This window comes from Trichinella spiralis (genome assembly GCF_000181795.1).
Source record: "Trichinella spiralis strain ISS 195 chromosome Unknown Scfld4, whole genome shotgun sequence".
NCBI classification, from domain to species: Eukaryota; Metazoa; Nematoda; class Enoplea; order Trichinellida; family Trichinellidae; genus Trichinella; species Trichinella spiralis.
In genome coordinates this window covers 9,733,404-9,752,243 of record NW_003526943.1, presented here as the reverse complement: position 1 = coordinate 9,752,243, position 18,840 = coordinate 9,733,404, and the positions used below count along the sequence as shown (strand labels likewise).

The 18,840-nt window shown below is 36.2% G+C and overlaps 4 protein-coding genes across 4 annotated transcripts; 2 read left to right on the top strand and 2 right to left on the bottom strand.

Annotated features, from left to right (window-relative positions):
- Positions 1–1,047: 1,047 nt before the first annotated feature.
- Positions 1,048–2,168, bottom strand: Tsp_02408 (conserved hypothetical protein). Its single transcript, XM_003378171.1, has 3 exons — positions 2,038–2,168; positions 1,244–1,571; positions 1,048–1,212 (listed from the first exon to the last, which is right to left on the bottom strand). The coding sequence occupies exons 1-3, from the start codon at positions 2,166–2,168 to the stop codon at positions 1,048–1,050; spliced, it is 624 nt and encodes a 207-aa protein (XP_003378219.1).
- A 664-nt stretch (positions 2,169–2,832) lies between these two features.
- On the bottom strand, positions 2,833–10,004 carry Tsp_02409 (liprin-alpha-1). Its single transcript, XM_003378170.1, has 23 exons — positions 9,833–10,004; positions 9,402–9,430; positions 8,038–8,155; positions 7,461–7,663; positions 7,268–7,369; positions 7,031–7,195; positions 6,877–6,951; positions 6,565–6,809; positions 6,395–6,488; positions 6,181–6,327; positions 5,711–6,124; positions 5,513–5,611; positions 5,338–5,433; positions 5,088–5,258; positions 4,927–5,012; positions 4,512–4,755; positions 4,358–4,446; positions 4,108–4,279; positions 3,941–4,083; positions 3,780–3,861; positions 3,323–3,702; positions 3,163–3,260; positions 2,833–3,101 (listed from the first exon to the last, which is right to left on the bottom strand). The coding sequence occupies exons 1-23, from the start codon at positions 10,002–10,004 to the stop codon at positions 2,833–2,835; spliced, it is 3,693 nt and encodes a 1,230-aa protein (XP_003378218.1).
- A 1,661-nt stretch (positions 10,005–11,665) lies between these two features.
- Tsp_02410 (Two hybrid-associated protein 1) lies at positions 11,666–13,443 on the top strand. Its single transcript, XM_003378169.1, has 6 exons — positions 11,666–11,741; positions 12,417–12,622; positions 12,704–12,901; positions 13,005–13,130; positions 13,365–13,397; positions 13,429–13,443. Exons 1-6 carry the CDS (start codon positions 11,666–11,668, stop codon positions 13,441–13,443), a joined length of 654 nt encoding a protein of 217 aa, XP_003378217.1.
- Positions 13,444–16,055: 2,612 nt separating this feature from the next.
- Tsp_02411 (putative PHD finger protein) lies at positions 16,056–18,428 on the top strand. The gene is made up of 7 exons (XM_003378168.1): positions 16,056–16,175; positions 16,224–16,286; positions 16,617–16,798; positions 17,303–17,478; positions 17,533–17,754; positions 17,780–18,189; positions 18,249–18,428. Exons 1-7 carry the CDS (start codon positions 16,056–16,058, stop codon positions 18,426–18,428), a joined length of 1,353 nt encoding a protein of 450 aa, XP_003378216.1.
- Positions 18,429–18,840: the final 412 nt, after the last annotated feature.

Sequence of the window (18,840 nt, the reverse complement as noted above, 5' to 3'; positions counted from 1 at the left end):
ATAATTAATTGTTTGTTTTTTTTCTTTTCTATTAGCAGCGGTCGAGAATTGTGCCAATGCAGAGCCGGTGTTCAGTGCGTCGAGCAGTTCGACCGGGGACAGTTGTTCGAGCAAAGCTGTGGCGGTCAGCATGGTTCCCAAGGGGATCACCACCGTGGCGCCGACGGTCAGCTGCAGCGGGTCTTCGTGTTCGACCATGTCGAACAGCTTGTCGCCGGGCTTGTCGGCTGCGGCCGGTATGTTTCAGTTCCCGGTGCCGTCGGCCGCGCAGCATTTGTTCGACTTGCTCGCCCAACGGGCCAATCTGCCCCACCTCCAAGTGACCAAAACCCCGACCACGCCCGGCACCACGCTCGAGGACGTGGTCATTGTGGTCGACGACGGCAGGGCGAAATTTTGCACCCAGTTCGACTCGTCGTCTCAGACGGCCACGGCCGCCGTCGCCGCCGCCGCAGCCGCCGCTGCCGCCGCGGGTCAGGGTTCAGCTCCGGGTAAAGGGCAGGCGATGTTACCTCGGCCGAATGCGTCGTCGTCGTTCGGCTTCAGCGTCGCTTCGACCTCGGATTTGGTGAAGCCGTGTCGCCAGGCCACGCCCGACGTGGCGTTGACGTCGGGCATTTTGTCCAGCAAAATTCAACTCTACGCCGAAGTTAAAGCCGAAACCCCAATAGCCGCCGCCGCTGCCGCCCACTCGCCGGACACGGCCGCCGCCTCGTGGCAAATGTCCGGCGCCTACGCGTACACGGCTCGTGCCGGCGTCGTCGGCGCCGGTCCGTCGCCGCCGTCGCTGACCAGTCCTCCGAACGCGTCGTCGATGTTCGCCAGCGCGGCCCAGTACATCACCCGCAAGGGCAACAGCTCCGTCGATGGAAGTGAACCGAGCCTGGCCAGTGGTCTGCTCGGAGCCCAACTGACCACCGGTTACAACTGTCCAAACGCGGCACCGAACGTCTGTCGCGCTGCACCAGCTTGTTCACCGTCGGGTATGCCAATTCCACTTTACACTACCAACACCAGTAGCAGCGGCAGCAGCAGCAGCAATGCTAATCACAAAATGAGACAAGCGAATGCGCCGACGAACAGCAGTTGTCCAATAGTCGACAACAGCACGGGGAACGTGGTCGCCGCCGGCCAGTCGACGGCTTCCAAGCCGGGCAAGACGCCCCACCACGAGCGACCGTACAAGTGCCCGATGGAAAGCTGCGACCGGCGCTTTTCGAGAAGCGACGAACTGACCCGTCACGTGCGCATCCACACCGGCCAGAAGCCGTTCCAATGTCGGATATGTTTGCGGGCGTTCAGTCGCAGTGACCACTTGACCACCCACATACGGACCCACACCGGCGAGAAGCCGTTCGTCTGCGAAGTGTGCGGGCGTCGGTTCGCGCGCAGCGACGAACGCAAACGCCACAGCAAGGTCCATTTGAAGCAGAAGGTCCGCAGACCCGGCACACTGGGCGCCGTGATTGCCGGTCGACTGCAGGTCGACTTGGGCGTTGGATCGTCGGCGTCGGACGAAATCATGCTCGCCAACAGTTCGGAGCCGACCACCGCATCCGGCCCAGTGACCACTACAATGACCACCACGCTGACAATAACGAGAACAACAACGGTGGCGACAACAACCACAACAACAACAACAACAATCAATAACAACAACAACAACAACAACAATACTGATAATATGGTGGTGAATTTGAATGCAAACCGATCGGACTTTATCATGCAGCAACATACGGCGACGGCAACTGTTTCGCCCGGTGATCTGTCATCGACGATGAAGTAAAAACAAGTCATATTTTGATTATTATTATTATTATTATTAATTTAATTTTATTATTTTGCTACAACTTGTTTGCATCTGTCTCCTCTGTTCTTGTTGAAAGAAAGTTCAGCACATTCAAACTCGTTTGTTGCCTAGTTTTATTATTTAATTGGGAATTTTGAAAATTGTTAATGGTTCTTCAAAACAGGAATGAGGGTTTTAATATATGCAGAATTAGTAGCAAGAGAAGAAAAAGAATTTTTTTTTCAAACTTTACATCTCTCTCAATATTTGCATGCGTGCAAATTTGTGAATTTGGTCCACTGTACTTCTTGCAACGTTCATCTCGTTCATTCGAATGCGATGGTGATGAAGCAACCAACCAATCCAACCCACCAATCATTGTTGAACGTTGTTGTTGCCATATTATTCACTTTCAAAAAAAACAATTTTTTTCTTTATTATATATTTATATACATTTTTTTGTTTTGATAATTAAAGCTCGGTTCGACAGGTTACCAACCGATCAGTTGTTGTCCATTTTTTCGTTATATTTCAACACGAAATGGAACCGTTTTTCATTTTCTGTGAAAAATTAAACTGCAAAACAAAACAAGAAATAATCATAAAATACCCAAAGCAGAGAAATATACCACCATACTTACCTTACATCTTTTTTTTTCAAAGAAAATTTTTTTCCACAAAGTCTCGTATTTAAAACAGAATTAATCGGATATTAATTACTTTTATAAAAAACACAGAAAAAGATGCTGCATCTTCGTCGTTGTTGTTCACAATTTTTACTGATAAACAAAACAATAAAAAAAAGAATTCATCAAATATAGCCATTTTTGTTCGTGATGAATGAATGAATGAAAATGCATCGTGTTGTAAAAATTCAACTGTGATAAAAAAAATTGTATTTTTTTTCATTTTTAAAACTGAGACCAGATAGATAGATAGATAAAATATATTATATTGTATATGCGCATGTATGTGTATGTGTGTGTTTGTAAAGCGGCGGCGGGGGAAGGGGAGGAGCAAACTCATCATCATCATCATCATAATCATGAAGAAGAGACGGTCTGCGAAGATGAGGTACGTCGCATCGTTCCTGATTGGAGCAAACATTGGAACTCCCGTTGCAAGCTCTGCCTTGCTTGGTGGTCATTGTTCGGTATTTGCAATACCAACGCCAGGGCGTTCGAATCGAACGTTTCGTCGCAGGCGATCAACGCACCGTGAACACCAGATTCACGTAAATTGCAAGCATACATTGGCAAATTGATACTCTCCACCCAACGCATCAACCTTTCGTTGGTCCAAACGAATACATCTTGAAAAAGAACGAAAAAGACCATAATTCTATATATATAATATATAAAAATATTCATTACCCGTGTTGCTAGTTTCACAAGCTGCTCGACGCTCGTCGATCAATCTTCGATCGTAATTCAACTTCTTGAGTAGAAAAATCCCATACTGTAAGCTCGCCCTGAAATAACAACCGAACCAAAATATAAAAAAAAAACAATTTAAATCTTCATCCTGGATCACCTGTGAAAACTGTCGACCATTTTCAAATAGAGGCGCAAGTCCTTTTTCGTCAAGTGTTCCAACATACGAGCGTCGACCAGACATTCCATGAACGTCGTCCTGTACTGGCTGAGTCCCAACGACGGTAGCCAGTCGTTGCCAATCCACTCGTGGTTCAATTCGCCGAATGCCAGCGACGTGTAATGGGCACCACGAGGAGCCGACGGCGACGTCAAAGTGACCATCTCCTGAATGGCCAGGCGCAGTTTGAGACGATGAAGTGGATTGGAGATGCCGATTTCGCGTTGTATTTCTTGATCCGACAACGCGGACATGATCGCACCGGATTTCACGTTCGCGTGACAAGCGGCCACGTACCAAGCCGGCATGCCGACCCAGAGCTGCAATTCAAACGACAATGCTCATTATTTCAACTGATTTAAATGATCAAAAAGGAAAAATTCCCTGTCTGTCTCACTTCTAGCCAGGCAACAATGGTCGGGCCGTTCCATTTCGAAAAAGGCGTCTGCGCTTTGATCGCTTCATCCAACAGTTCATGTCTGAAACGACAAAAATAAAAAAAACCATATTAAACGTCCAATCAACAAATGAATACATTCAATTCAACAATATATTTACTTTTTCTTTTTACGCATGTCAAAATCAACGGCATTTCTATTAGTAAAAGAATCCTCTGCAGGCCAGCTCGAATTAAAGCCACCTTGGTGATGATGATAGCCGCTTTGATGATATTGTTGCTGTTGTTGTTGTTGTTGCTGCTGCTGCAAGATTTGGGAATTTTTTACCTTTTCCTTTTTGCCAAATAGACGACCGAGCGATCTGATGCCAGCTGATGAAGATCGTTTAGTGGAAGTGGAGAACGAATTGAACGCGTGCTTGTCGCTGGATATATTCAACGAACTTGGAATGCTCGACGATGGGCTACTGTGTGGTGATTCTTGATGACGCTCTATATTACTGTTCAAAAAAACAAGAAACTTTCAGAGCTTTTTTTCCAAACAGTCCAAATATATATATAAGAACAATACAACTTACTCGAACACTACACCGTCTGGAAGTACCGGCTTTCGATTGAACGCTGGCTCTTTGGAACCTTCGTAAGAAACTGCCCTGGCATCGTATTCCTTGAATAGAATAAAATGGAATGAAATGTGAAATATTCGAAATGAAAAAGCCAAAAAAAGCTAACTTGACATAGAAACTGAGCACCGAGATGATGCATGGTCGAGTAAGGCGAATGCTGTGGAATATCTTCTCGAACATGACGATCCGGATTTGTGGCCAACGTACGCGCCGACGACCGACCGCTATCCATATACGGAACGTAACTGTGGTCGTTGGGTAGGGAACGCTGAGAAATGCCACCCATTCGGCACAAATCTTCCAATTGTTCTTCACGTTCTTCGGCATCTTTCCGTTCTTCTTCCACAAACCTTGAATTGTCAAATTATTCTTATTAAGTACTACAACCAAAAATATCATATGAAAATAACAGCAGTGGAACAACAGTTAGACATTTACAATATGCATGCATGCTATTGATCATATCGAATTTTAAAATAGAAATTAATTAATCGATTAACAAATCATGAAAATATATTCACCTCATTTCGTTATTTAACGCATCTATTTGTTCTTGGAGCATGGCCGCCAACGAATGTGCTTCATAAGGTGGAGTAGAGTCGTCAAACTGGAAAATGCACCACATAATAAATAATCCGATTCGAAAAATATTCAGAACGAAGGGAAAAATAAAGAAATTTACATGATTAGTATCGATTGGAATTTCAGTTAATGGAGAGTCTAAATCGTTCGACGCAACGACGCCGACGCCGATTTGCGCATCATCCGGGGATTTCGTAAATGCTTGGTGAATATTCGCCAGCACGTGGGCTTGTTGGAGACGTTCCCAGTCTTGTTCGTTCAATGTTTGAACCTGGAATTGGATTATTTTTAAGGGAAAATTTCATGCAATGAAGATGCAGCAAATTATAGTAGAAAAAAAAATAATAAACCTTGGAAGAATCTTCTCGAGCAATACATTGCCTGCCTTTTCGCAATCGTCTGGTCACGCTCGATTCCAATGGTAAAGTTTGAGCACCGATTTCAGGCTGCATTCTGAATTGAGTCATTCAGTATAACAAACAAACAAAAAATTAGTTTTCATAATTATAAAAAAAGAAAAACAACTAGCCTGGCTTGAATCTGAGCAGTTCGTGCAGCGTAGAGTTGGCTGCGCAACGTTTCCAATTCACCCATCATAGCTTCTTTTTCTTCTTGCAATCTTTCCTAATATATATATTATGATCGAAACTTTATATTCGTATAAATCAAATCAAATCAGATCAGATCAGATCAAAATTTTAATTTTAATTTTAAACTACTTACCTTCAGTCGATCGACTTGAAGTAGACTTTTTTTCGTCTCTTTCAATTCTTGAACTAGACGATTTTTGTCTTCCAACGCCTGCATCCGTTCTTTGAGATGCAATTGCAAACGTTCGTTGGTTTCGGATAGAAGCTTGTCTACTGTCGCCGACAGACGTTGATTGTGATCTTCGTTCATTTTTTCTCTCTGCAACGCGCGTACAATTTCCGCATTTTTCTCTTCAATTTGCCTCTCCAAACGACCAATTCGCTCTTCGGCCGAAACATGCTTCTGTTCGAAAGCGGTCAACGCTTCCATACGCTGTTGCAATTCGGCTTCGACAAGCGGCATCGAACTGCTCCTCTTCAACGACTGAGCAAGTTGCTGTTCGGCTAATTCGAGGCGTTCTTTCAAATTTCGTACCTTTTCTTCGTTCTGAATTCACATTAAACAGAAATAAAAAAATTAATTCATTAATTAAACGAATTTACTAATCTCAGAGCTGCATCTTTGGCTGCCAATTCTTGTTCCAATTTGTCGTTGCGATCTTGAATTCCACTCGCCTCACGATGCATACTCAAACAACGTTTCTCAACCGTGCTCAAACGTTCCTCTTGATCATTTTTCAAACTCATACTCTGATAATTAAACAAAAAAAACAACACTATTCGTATGCAAATACAACATACAGAAATATAGACAAACTTCTTGCAAATCTTTGTGCAATTGACGATTCGCTTCCTGAGCACGGGCAAGTTCGTCCCTGGTGGCGATCAACGTCTCCTCCAATTTCGAAATGCTTAAAGATATTAATTAATTATTCGTCGCCGTTTTCAAAACAGCATATGCAAATTAATATATATATATATACGCACCGATTCATGGATTCGTTCAACCGCTGCAACGTGCTCATCAAGTTGTTCTTGGTCTCGTCGTAGGCATTTTGCAGGCCGACGTACTGGTGGCTGCTGGTCGACGTGGCTTCGGACGACGGTCCATTTTCGGACGTTTCACCAGTAGCCGGAGCCTGACTTCCGTAAGAACCATCCGACGACGCACGGCCAGATTCCCTTTCGTAATCCGATTTCACTTTGCGCAATTTTTGATTGAGCGTTGCATTCTACGAAAACAAAAAGCATACAATCGACTAATACATAAACAAACAAACAATTGAAAATTCCAATTACATCTTGCACCGACCGAGCTAATTCTTCTTCTAAGCAGGATACCTTTTCCATCGCAACACGGAGCCGTTCCCGAACCTGCACAAGAAACAATCCCACGAAACAATAGACAACAACAAAACGAATTTTCATATTTGTTTTCTGCAATTCGGCAAACCTTCTCGTCCAAAGCTTTGTGATGTTCGAAAAGCGATTTCAACGCTTTCAACACTTCCGCCTCGGATGACATATCCGCCGACGACTGGCTCTGCCGTTTCACTACAGTCATACGCAACGAACGTTCGTGTCTCGAAACCAAACATTCCAAATGTTCGAGCAACAGCTACAACAACAACAACAACAACAACAAAATAAGCATAACAATTTTATGCATGTGTAGAATGGAAAAAACAACTTTAGTATTGCTGCGTTCGGCTTTCAATTCCAATATCTCCTCTTCCCGGTCCAAAAGTTGCTCGTTGGCTTTTTTCAACTCTTTGACAAGCTGGTGATAATCCTGAAATTAACATAAATAAAAAAAGAAAAGAAAAAAACATCTTCAAAAAACAATATAATACACAAAATTTGTGCAGAATAATCATTCGTACCTTGGAATGAGGCTCGACCGTATCGTCCAGTTGACAACGCAACGAATCGTTCTCCTTTTGGCACTCGTTCAACCGACCCTGCACTTCGTCCAATTGACGACGACATTCGAGCAATTGTTCATAAAGCTTGTCCCGCTCGTCGAGCATGTTCACCATGATCTGCTCAAATTTCGACGTCTCATTCGCACCGGCACCGCCCAAACCTGCAACCAAAAAAAAATAAATTCACCAAATCCCAATAAAACAACATCGACCACTTTTAATTTTTGTCCAATTCAACCACAACGTAAATTATTTATTCATTTATGCAAATTTCTATATATATCTTTATTCATTTTGTATAAAACTGTTTTGTAAATTTCACCAATGCAGATGGATCAACTTTTTCCTTCTTACGCTAGAATAAAATAATGCAGATGACAATGCTACGGCCGACTCTTCTCAATGAGAGTCAAAACAAGTGAAATGCTGAACAATGGAAATTGAAATCAATAATTCCACCACCAACAGAGAGGCCAAATGGCGTGTATACAAGAACCTCAGCCGCAGTCGAGGTGCAAGTAAGCAATGGGGCAACTTATCGCTGTGTCACCGTGCATTGTGCATATATATATATATATATAGCAAGCTGCAGCTTGAGCTTTTCTACACATCAGCATCCGCTTCAGCTTCAGCGGTACACGGAAACGACGTTTCTAAATCAATTCGACCAATTCTGACGCTTAAGCAAGTAAATAAATTAGAAAAGACGTGACAGCGATGAACAAAAATTCCATCCAGATAAGGTAAATTAATCACCAACGAGATCGTTAATTAAATTATCGACCGAAGAAAAAGTTTAAAATAAAATATATTTCTTTCTGAAATTTTTTAAATATTACAAATGCTTATTGTTAAATACTGCACTTCAAAATCATTGTTCTATTATTGAAAAGGAGACAAATTATCAAATCAACATCGAAATCAAATTAAATTAATTACATCCATAATTTGAAGAGCAATACAATTTTACCAGACGAGCACAGCAAAATATCACACAAATGGAAATATTTCAAGAAAAAAAAACCTACCCTATTATCATTAGCCTTCTGCTTCGTTAAATTATCCCAATAATTAAATCATTATATAATAAATTAAATGAATCGAGTTAATTTTGCTAAAAATAACTACAGCTTTTTCCATGAGATAAAACATTATTCTCTAAATGTAATGAAACAATTACCTTTTATACGACAATAAAATTTGCCGATTTATGCGTAAACTTTTACCTGATTAATGAATTCATTACTAAGGTAACGATAATTCTCACTTTTTGAAAAACAATATGAATATTTATCATTTATTTTAAAAAAATGTTTAAAATAACCCTCGTGAAAACTCATACAATTTTACACATCTGCCAAAACGCGAACCACAATAATAAAATTTTCATTTTTTTTCAAGATTAAATATTTACAAAAATGCCAAATGAAATTATGAATAATTCCATTGATTTTTCATTTTCATAAATATTAAAATAAGTCAACGTTCAACTTGTAATGGAAGAAAAGTTTCATGAAACAAGTGAAGAAATAAACAGAAATGCATTTTCATCAAAATACAAATCTTTTGAATTCAAAAAAAAACTAAAAGTGAATTTGATATAGTAAAAAATTTTAAACAATATAACTGCAACCTGATAGCATTAATTAAATCAAGTGATTACTTTAAAATTCAAAAATAAATATATACTATATAATGTAAAAAACATTCAAAATATGGAGAAAATAATCAAAAAAAATTAGAAAAGTAAAAGAAATATTAATATAAAAAAGGGAATAATACCTTGTACATGAAAAATATATTCAATTATACGATGTCCATTGAATGGAATAATATATATCCGAATTAATAAAATCAAAAATAAATTGCAGAAATTTTGTTGAATTGAATTTTGTTTACTCCTTTTCGAGCACCTCTAGTCAGTTGAACTTCAATTTCACAGAATAAATTTAAAAAGTAAGTGAAATAGAGCACAAATACAGTAAAAAAAAGTCAAGTCAATGTATTCATTTTGCCATCTCAAATTTCAATTTTCACATATAACAAATAGAAATTGAAATACACTACTAAATGAATACTGACTTGTTTACGTGTAAAAAATAAAATTTATAATTAAATATTTTTGTTTTAAACCTTCATCTACTAAGTTGCAGCTTTTATACTCGCTTGAAAATGACGTACAAGTTGTAAATTTATAATACAACTGGATAAATAAATATTTTTTGTGGAATATATTAGTATATTTTTTGTTGAAAATGTCATTAAATGATGACAATCAAAAATATAATTTTTTTTGCTTTTCCAATTTGTCATAAATTTATCAAACTAACAGCTCGGCTGCGGAAGTAAGCAAGCAAGCCGAGGCGATCGCCGGCCCGGCAAAACGTGCAAAGCGTTAGGGCCACAAATCGTTAAATTAGATGAGGCGCGCAATTGTTTCAAGAACGTTGTGAATAATGAGGCAAAAGCATGTTCATATTTACGGCAAACGTCCGCTTGCATTATTGAAATAGCTTCCCGGACGAGAAAACGATTCTCTTTCTATTCCCCCCCCCCCCCATCTCTCCCCACGCCTCTCAAGGAGAGCAAATTCTAGAGGTTGATTGTTTTCTGTGCTGAATAAAAAGCAAGAACAAAAGACAAAGTCAAAGTTTGCCGAACTTGAGGTGAATAGGTCTGGAAATGTAGTGGAACAAAATCGATATTAATGTCGACATGGAATGCTTTCACAAACACGTGAAAATGACATTTGAAAAAAAAATCGACAGCAAATAAAAATGATAAAAACAAAACAGCCGAAATGGCCTTTTAACATTGATCCTGGCTTTGAAAACCGTTCAGCGTAAAGATGTCATTTATTTACTCTAAAATTAGCTTCGCATTGCGCGAAAGCATCTTTCCCATCTCTCTCTCTCTCTCTGAAAACTGAGCGACTACATTATCCCTGCTAAGTGAAGAATCCCTTTGCGTTTTGGGAAATATTCGCTACAAGATGAAGTCAATTTATGATTAAAACGCCGAATAGTGAATATGATAAGCAGACTCACCGGAACTCGTAGATTGCCCGGCGCCGAATGGATTGTCAACTCCATCTTCGGAAATCGTTGGCATCACATCACAACGCATCAAATTCCACATTCTTTCCCGGCGTCACGGCTCAATTCTAAAAATATAACTTGAAAATTAAATGTTGAAAAACTTCTTTTTAAAAATTATTCCTTTTATATATTTCTGAACAGCTTATGAAATAAAAGTGAAATTAAATTTTTTCCAAATAGAAAAATGACAAACACAAAGCCAAGTAACACTGTTGAAATTAATTATAAAATTTAAAATATAGCAATTCTTCATATTTCATACTGAAGAAAAATTATTCAATCAAGGGTTACAATTCATACGCAATTATGAACGTCAGTAATCTAATACATTACAATAACAAGAAGAGAGCATACCGGCAGATTCCAACAAAATACGTTCAAACACAATGCCTGTAATATTTTGACTGGCTGAATATTTTAAGTAAAATCATTACACTGAACATTATTGTAAAAAATTAAACAAAAATGAGTCAGGACTGTTAAGACTAGATTTGCATATATTTTGTCTTACTGTCATCATATTGATAATTGAAAATCAAGTAAATATAAACATTTAACAAAATTATTTGTATTTTAAAATTATTTTGTCATCATCATGCATGGAAAATGTCAATATTGCTTATATTTTGTAGCATGATAATATTTCTGTGAAAATAATTTACTTAATATCAATGCAAATTGATTTGATAAATTGCGGATCAACTTTTTTTTCATTTTCCCATTTTCTTCATTTTGTTCTAGCATACAAATTATATGACAATGCGCAAATTAATTTCCAAGCATTAAAATTATCTTAATATTTTTTTTATTTTGCGCAAGCTTTTTTTTCAACTATAATTTTTATTTTACTAAACTTATTCAAATTATTCAGATTAATTAGCAAGTGATGCCGCGCAGTACAGTAAAAGAAAAATATTAAATCTAAATAAGTTTATTGAATTAAGCGAAAAAATTTTTTTGTACGTAATACAAATCATTGTCCGTAATTATACTAGAATATTGCATTAGAATACTGTATTGCGTTTACTTTGCTCTTTCTATTTTATCATTTTCTAGTAGCAATAAATGGGTAAGCAAGTTAAAAAGCCCAGGCTTAGTAATACTTGTTTGAATGTGGTCGTAGGAGAATATCTGGTGAAAGGTATGCCGAATAATACAAATAATTTAATACTTTCAAAACATACATATACATTTAAATCTATCAGATGATCGTTTTCATCTATTGTATGCAGTTATTTTTGTTCGCAAACGACTGTTTTGTCTTCTTTATCATACAGTTAACTTAAAAATGCAACTATTTTAATTTATCAGCTATATTTCTGTTGATCTCTGAGGGTGTTTTTTGTGGTTGCTATCCTATTTTTTTGAAAATTTTTGATACATCTTTACTTTAAAATGTTACATGTTGCGTTGAAACTGAAATTTACGCTTCAGAACTTTGCTTTTGGTGAAACATGTTATTTGCATGATGTCACCTTGTATTGTTTGTTTTTTATTCATAATTTATTGCATCATGGAAAAGATTTTAATTTTATGATTTGTTAATTTTTCAGTCTCTTTAATCAGAACATTTATAACGATATAAATTTCCTGAAACTTAAGGAGATTAAATATGAAAAAAAGTAATTTGTTCTGTCGTATGATGAATATATATGTATATAGCAGTAGTTGTTTGTTATGTGTGAGTTATTTTAGCGCTAATCTAGCAAGCAAATTTTAACATTCACATGGACTATTAGTTTTGTTGTTTCTGTTGGTTGGTAAAGCAGTGGTTGAATATCTTTTTCAAATTCTTTACAAAATATCTACTTTGTAGGAGGATATTTGAATGCTGCGGGAAAGCTTTTCGAAGAATCGCCAGTGGTGGAAAGTCAGCTTGGAGATTTGGCCAAGAAAATAGAAACATTACCGAAAGTGGAAAATGAAATTTTGTCCGGCAGAATTCGAGAAGCGACGCGCATTTTGAACGACTACGATCCAGAACTGCTCGACAACGATCAATATTTGCACTTTCATTTGTTGGTAAATTTGATTTGAATGAGTTTTTTGTGGTGATTGTTTATTCAATTTTTAATTATTTTAATTTTTTTTCTTCTCCTTCAGCACCAAGAATTTATTGAACTGTTGAAAGAGAAACGCGTAGCCGAAGCGTTGGACTTTGCGCAGTTCAACATCTCGCCCAAAATTGAAACCAACAGCGAGATGTTAGCACAAATAGAACGTAGCTGCGCACTTCTTGCCTACGACGATCCTGAAAACTGCCCCTTCGCTGACATGACGAAACCTACTCAAAGGCAAAAGGTAACCAGCTAGCTTTTTTTAAATGTTGGCTTATTAAAACTTTTATTCAACGCAATAAATAAAATTCATATAATTAATTGTTTGTTTGTTTTTTCCATTACAGCTCCTGAGTAACGTGTTCACGTCGATCTTCAACCCCAAAGATATCGATATTCCACGTGCTCCAACAGCCATGGAAGATTTATTGCTTTACATCAACTGGGCTTATGATCAACTTGACAAAAATCAAGTTACGTACGAAAAAAAGATGCGATTCAGCGAAATGGATTTAGAATTTCTCCAATAGTTTTTATTATTTATTTATTTATCTTTTTTTTTGTTTTAATTAATGACTGATGCTACTAATTAATTCAAATAAAATTTTTCAAACAAACAGAAGAAAAATATTTTTTTTAATATTTTCAACTAAATTGAAATGAAAAATTAAAATGAACTTTTCTTGTTCTGTATGTGAAAATTACAGATACAAATCCAAGCTAGCTATGCATGTATGTATGTATGTATATCTTTGCTAATTAGAATTTTAGCGGATCAATTCGTGAATGAATGGCATTGCTTCTGTTCGTCCGCAGGAAATCACCGTAAGTGGTTTGGAAAACAATTTGCTGGTAAACTAAATGGAAAATGTAATAATAAAAATTAACAAAAAAAATATGTTGAGTGAAAAATCCGCCGCTTTTTACCGTTTGTAAATCGGAAGCCGAGACGGAATCGATTAATTTGCAAAATGATGCCGGTGTGATGAATTTGACGCCATCAGAGCTGCAAGCTTGGTAAGCTAATTCGGAGCAAAAATAATCCAAATTTTCCGAATCGTCCAGAAATTTTCGCTTAACCAACGCTTTAGCTGCTTTCAATTTTCCTTCTTCAGGTCTTCCTCTGGCTAATTTTTTCAATTCCGCTACCGCAGATTTCAATACAACATCTGTATCGGCTGGATTGCATTTCAAACACACTCCAAAAAGTCCTGTATCCGAATAAAAATAATTGAAGCATGAACCCTGTAAAGAAATAAATTTTTTTCAAATCAATAATTAATTGTAACGTCACGTTATTCAATGTACCATAACTTCGTACGATGCTACGGATTCAACAGCTCTTTTCAAAGGAGAGGTAACGGATGAATCCGTGCTGAACTCGCTCGCATTGCCAAATAATGCACTGAATACAAGCTGAGTTGCTACAGAAGATGTATCTTTGATACTAAAATATAAATTTTAATTTCTCAAAAATGATATCAAAAAACACTCACTCTGTTCCTTCGCCTGCCACAGCTACACAAGCGGACCTTCCAGGAGAAAGTTCAACAAGTACACCACCCGTGTAAACAGCAATTGGCAATTCGGACTGTTTCTTATTTGATAATTTCAGCTTTTCATTACTAAATTCATCCAAAAGATTTGCATCAGTGCCAACGCCAACAACAACAGTCCCATCACACGTCAAGTGATTAGCAATGAATGATCCAATCTGCACGGATGAATGTTTGCTTACCGCCCATTTAGGGCAATGTAGACTATAACCAAGAGTCGACGTTGAATAAGCAACACGATGAACTAAATCAACTGCATCTGAAATATAAATACAGAACACTGAATTCATTTTTTTAATATAAATGTATAAAGCACGGGAAATCCAGAGAAAGCTTGCCTTTCTGGGACCGTTGTGCTTTAAATATACTATATGGCCTTTCAATCAGTAAAAATTCAACAAAATCATTACCAATAACGAGGCCAAAATATACACTTCTTTGAAGATAAATCAAAGAATAATAAAAATCAAAATGATCTCGTAAAATAAAATTTAAATAAATTTTAAATTACTAAATTGAGAAAGCTGTATAAATTTATAACGAAACAAAAACTACTAACATGAACAAGGGTCGTCATAGAAAAGCTGTCGGTCAACATACAACTGCTCGTTCGTATTTTCCATAGTCCAATCATGGATCAGCGTCCCACTGATTGCTTCATTGAAATAATTCAGTGCATACGGCCTAAATTTGAGATATTTTTTTAAAAAAGTTAAATTCAAAAATAATGTAAATTATCAAAAATAAAATCACTCATAGCATACAATTTATCCCTGGTGCAAACAAGATGAAACGCAAAGCAATCACGGGTATATGATGTACGCACTTGAGCACCCAACTGCGCCAAACAATAGCTCAATCTAACAGCAGAGCAATTTTCCGTTTCCTTGAAAAAAGAAAAAGCAACAAATTCAATGCAATTTTGAAACATCGAACCCAAAACAGCATCACTTGTCCGATTGAAGCTTGCAGACGATGGACCAAACCTCTTGTTTTTAAATTCTCGTATCTAGTACCAGCTCTGAAAGCCAAAGTCACGTAACTCAATGGGCTGGAAATATCACAATTGACGGTCAATAAGCCAGACTGTAGACGATTTGCCTAAATAATAAAAACTGAAATTAAACTAAAACTTTTTTGGCAAAAGGGAACACATACCGACAAATCATAGTTGTAATGATTTTTAAACGGCGCTTTTTGTGAACCACTTTCAGAAGTTTTCCAATCTAGTGCCAAATTTTGATTTAAAAACGATCCCATAGAAGAATAAAAACGCCATGAATTTTTCAAGTTGTGTTGAAATGCAGAAATCATCCTGAAATATGTCAAATAAATAAATAAGAGAAAGAAGCAGACAACGTAATGCTCAATCAGGCATATTGAAATCTATAATAACAACAGTTTATGCCACTTTTTAACATTTCGCAAACGACGAATAAAGTCAAAATAACATTCTTTGTGCTAACAAAGTCAACAGCAACATATCACCTTCACTTAATATTTTGACAACAAGTTACAGAGTATTTTAAGCATAATCAAGATCAATCTAATTACATTTTAATAAAACTTTAATAATACGTAATATTCTTTATTAAATGATTAAATTTTAAAATTATATCTAAATAAATTTTGAATTAAAATTTTTTTGATAAAACTGCAATTTACAATCCTTTGTTTCAGTTTATTATTAAATATCTCATCAATTAATATATATATATATATACTAATTTATTCTTTTTTTATTTATCTACAGTATTAAGCATAAATAATCATAAAGGTAATTGAAAATAATTCATCTAAAAGTAATACAGTATGCAATTATTACGGTAATACAATAAAGAGATGCGAATTGGTTGGTATGAGTCAATTGAAATGTCGGATGGTACTGATTCTTCTTCTTCAGAAAAAAAATACAGGATAAAATACGAACTTCTTAAAGAGCAATACGATCAACTGGATAGAGTTAGTGAGCACCAATTTCAGTAACACTTTTTACTTTTCAAATTTTAGAGTAATCATCGAATATTAAATCGTATATTGAACATCAAGGCCCAAATTTATGATCATATGAAGGTAAAAAAGTAAGTATTTTCAAAATCAGTAATGACAGTTTTCATTGTAACTGTTAATGCTGTTGCAGGAATTTGCAGCATGTTAATTGATACTTGGTCTAATTATATGCGATTTGCAGAAATCAACTTTGTAGCATTTTTTCATTTTTTGCACTTTCTGTTTTTTTGCGGTAAATTAAATGTATTTACTTTAGCCGGCTCATTGAAAGACTGGAAAAACATGGAGTAAAATTTAGTGACTTTTTTCTCGAAATTCCAGATCAGGTAATGTTTCAGCATAATCATAATTGCTTCAATTTTATTTTATTTTACGAGTTTCATATAATTTAAGGAACCTGGTGCAATGGTTGAAGCGGAAATCATAAATCGTATAGCTGATGGTACTGCACAAATTGCATGCTGTCCACCTGCATTAAAGCGAAAGCGTGAAAAGAATGGAATTATCAGAAAACCTTTAGCTGATGAAGTTGATTTTGCTGACGTAAAAATTGAACAGGAATCTGTAGAAGAAGCGTGAAATTTATGTTTTATAATTTTATGTTAATAAAAATTGTATTTTCAAAAAATTTTTCAGTTCTATAATTTAAAATTTTCACTTATATATTATTTATAAAATAATTAAAAATAAAAATAGGAGTATATGAAATGAATAATATGAGCAATCTGTAATCATGTGTGTGGCATTAAACTAAAAAAAATAACACCTGCTGAATACATTTAGTTTGTATTTTTGTTCAAAGTATCCATTTGAAACAAAAAAAAACCCGTTGCATCTTCTAAATTTAATTGTCCCATTCAATACAGCCAAAGCTTTCTCCAAGCTCATTATACTGTATATTCATCTTGATCATCAATAACTTGTAGTACCTATTATCGTTTTTGATGTGGTAAGGTTTTAAATTTTTTTTATCAATTTATTTGTTTATGATTATTTTTAACGTAATATGTTTTGTTTTACTTTAAGGAAATATGTGTTTTCTTTTTATTTAAAATGTTATGTTTTATGTTCTTATGCAGCTTGGTGTATTCATACCCTAAAATGTTGTTTTTAGGTGAAATGATTTTCAACGATTCAGGCGATGAAGTTGATTTTGTCGGTTCAAATCAGTTATTTGTCGAATATCTGCAACATTTGCCTTGCATAATTGCTGAACAAGAGGAGAAAATGCACCACGTGAACGCCCAAATTGAGCGTATGAAAAATAATTGAAAGAGAGAATATTTCCTAATGTACTTTACTTTTTTAGCTTTGTTGCAAGAAATACTTAGAATTGCTGTTTCTTTGTATAACACTGGAGTTGACGAAAATGGCGCTCCATTGTCCGAAGAAACTAAAACGCGTAAACGTGGAGAACTTTATTCATTGTTTACTCGTTTGGATGATCTTAACTCAAAGAAATTGATTCTGGCGAATGGTATTAAGGATATCTGTGATACATCAATTAGCATGTATCAAAAAGCTACACGAAGTATGAATTCAATACGTAATTTTAGATACTGTAAATCTCAATGTGTTTATAGTGATCAATGCCCAAAGGGAAGAAGCACGCGAGAATCAGAATAATTTGGAATTTATGGACGACGACTCGTTAACAATTGAAGATTCTGTTTTGCCTGTTCCAACTGAACCTGTTCGCAGTGTAAGTCCAAAACTTCAGTGGGATGAGGCACTCCATGACTTTGTTGTGGTTGATGATGATGAAGATGAGTTAGAGGACGAAGAAGACGACGATTATGATGATGAATATGAGGATGAAGATTATGAATTTTGTGTTCCGCTCGAAATATCCGATGACGAGGACGAGTACATTAAAATGTCATACTTAAAAGAGCAAAGTGATGAATTTCCCGTGGATTTGTCGATTCCAAAAGTTGATCCGGTGTATTGTATATGCCAGAAGGTAGTAATTGTTATTATTATTATTATTATTGTTTTTAAAATATCACATGAAACGTTAATCAGGTCATGCAAGATTCTATGGTTGCTTGCGATGGAGAAGATTGCCAATATCAGTGGTTTCATTTCAAATGCGTGAATGTTTTGTCGAAGCCAAGAGGGAAATGGTATTGTCCGGATTGTCGTGGAGATCGTCCGAACGTCCCAAAAATAAAGAAGCGATATGAAAAATCTGATAACGAATGAAAATCCGAATGATGGAATGACGGTGCATTGTGATATCTTATTCTTGTGTGTATGTGGACTTGTATTATTTGCTTTATGTGTAGTTAGATTTTCAGAATTTATTACGAAGCGCATTTTTCAAGTAAAAACAACGGTGATACGTAAAATATGATTTAAACTCACGATAAATGTACTTGTCTTTATTTATTAGCATAGATTGTTAATAAAGGTACATATGCATGTGTTTTTGAGCGCAAATCCATAAAATTGATGCTTTTTTGAGATTAAAAATGATTAAGATACTTCAATATATAATAGATATTATTACTAATAAGTAATAAAATTAATAATAAATAATATTAAGATATATTAGATTTTGAGATTAAGACTGAGTGTGCGCAAGAATTTGGAAAATCATTCTCTGAAAAAAGTT

Excerpts from the sequence above, each read along its gene's own strand:
- Tsp_02411 (XM_003378168.1), top strand. The coding sequence starts at position 16,056 with ATGCGAATTGGTTGGTATGAGTCAATTGAAATGTCGGATGGTACTGAT. Across the intron at positions 16,287-16,616 it reads AAATTTATGATCATATGAAG|GAACCTGGTGCAATGGTTGA; the intron begins GTAAAAAAGTAA and ends ATATAATTTAAG. Across the intron at positions 17,755-17,779 it reads GTATCAAAAAGCTACACGAA|ATACTGTAAATCTCAATGTG; the intron begins GTATGAATTCAA and ends ACGTAATTTTAG.
- Tsp_02409 (XM_003378170.1), bottom strand. The coding sequence starts at position 10,004 with ATGCAAGCGGACGTTTGCCGTAAATATGAACATGCTTTTGCCTCATTA. Across the intron at positions 8,156-9,401 it reads CTAGAGGTGCTCGAAAAGGA|AAACGTCGTTTCCGTGTACC; the intron begins GTAAACAAAATT and ends GAATTGATTTAG. Across the intron at positions 3,261-3,322 it reads ATGGTCGACAGTTTTCACAG|GGCGAGCTTACAGTATGGGA; the intron begins GTGATCCAGGAT and ends TTGTTATTTCAG.
- Tsp_02408 (XM_003378171.1), bottom strand. The coding sequence starts at position 2,168 with ATGATTGGTGGGTTGGATTGGTTGGTTGCTTCATCACCATCGCATTCG. Across the intron at positions 1,572-2,037 it reads AATATTGAGAGAGATGTAAA|TGGTCACTGGGCCGGATGCG; the intron begins GTTTGAAAAAAA and ends TGGTCATTGTAG. Across the intron at positions 1,213-1,243 it reads TGGCCGGTGTGGATGCGCAC|CGCCGGTCGCAGCTTTCCAT; the intron begins GTGACGGGTCAG and ends CTTCTCGAAAAG.
- Tsp_02410 (XM_003378169.1), top strand. The coding sequence starts at position 11,666 with ATGGGTAAGCAAGTTAAAAAGCCCAGGCTTAGTAATACTTGTTTGAAT. Across the intron at positions 12,623-12,703 it reads ATTTGCACTTTCATTTGTTG|CACCAAGAATTTATTGAACT; the intron begins GTAAATTTGATT and ends CTTCTCCTTCAG. Across the intron at positions 13,131-13,364 it reads ATCAACTTGACAAAAATCAA|ATACAAATCCAAGCTAGCTA; the intron begins GTTACGTACGAA and ends TGAAAATTACAG.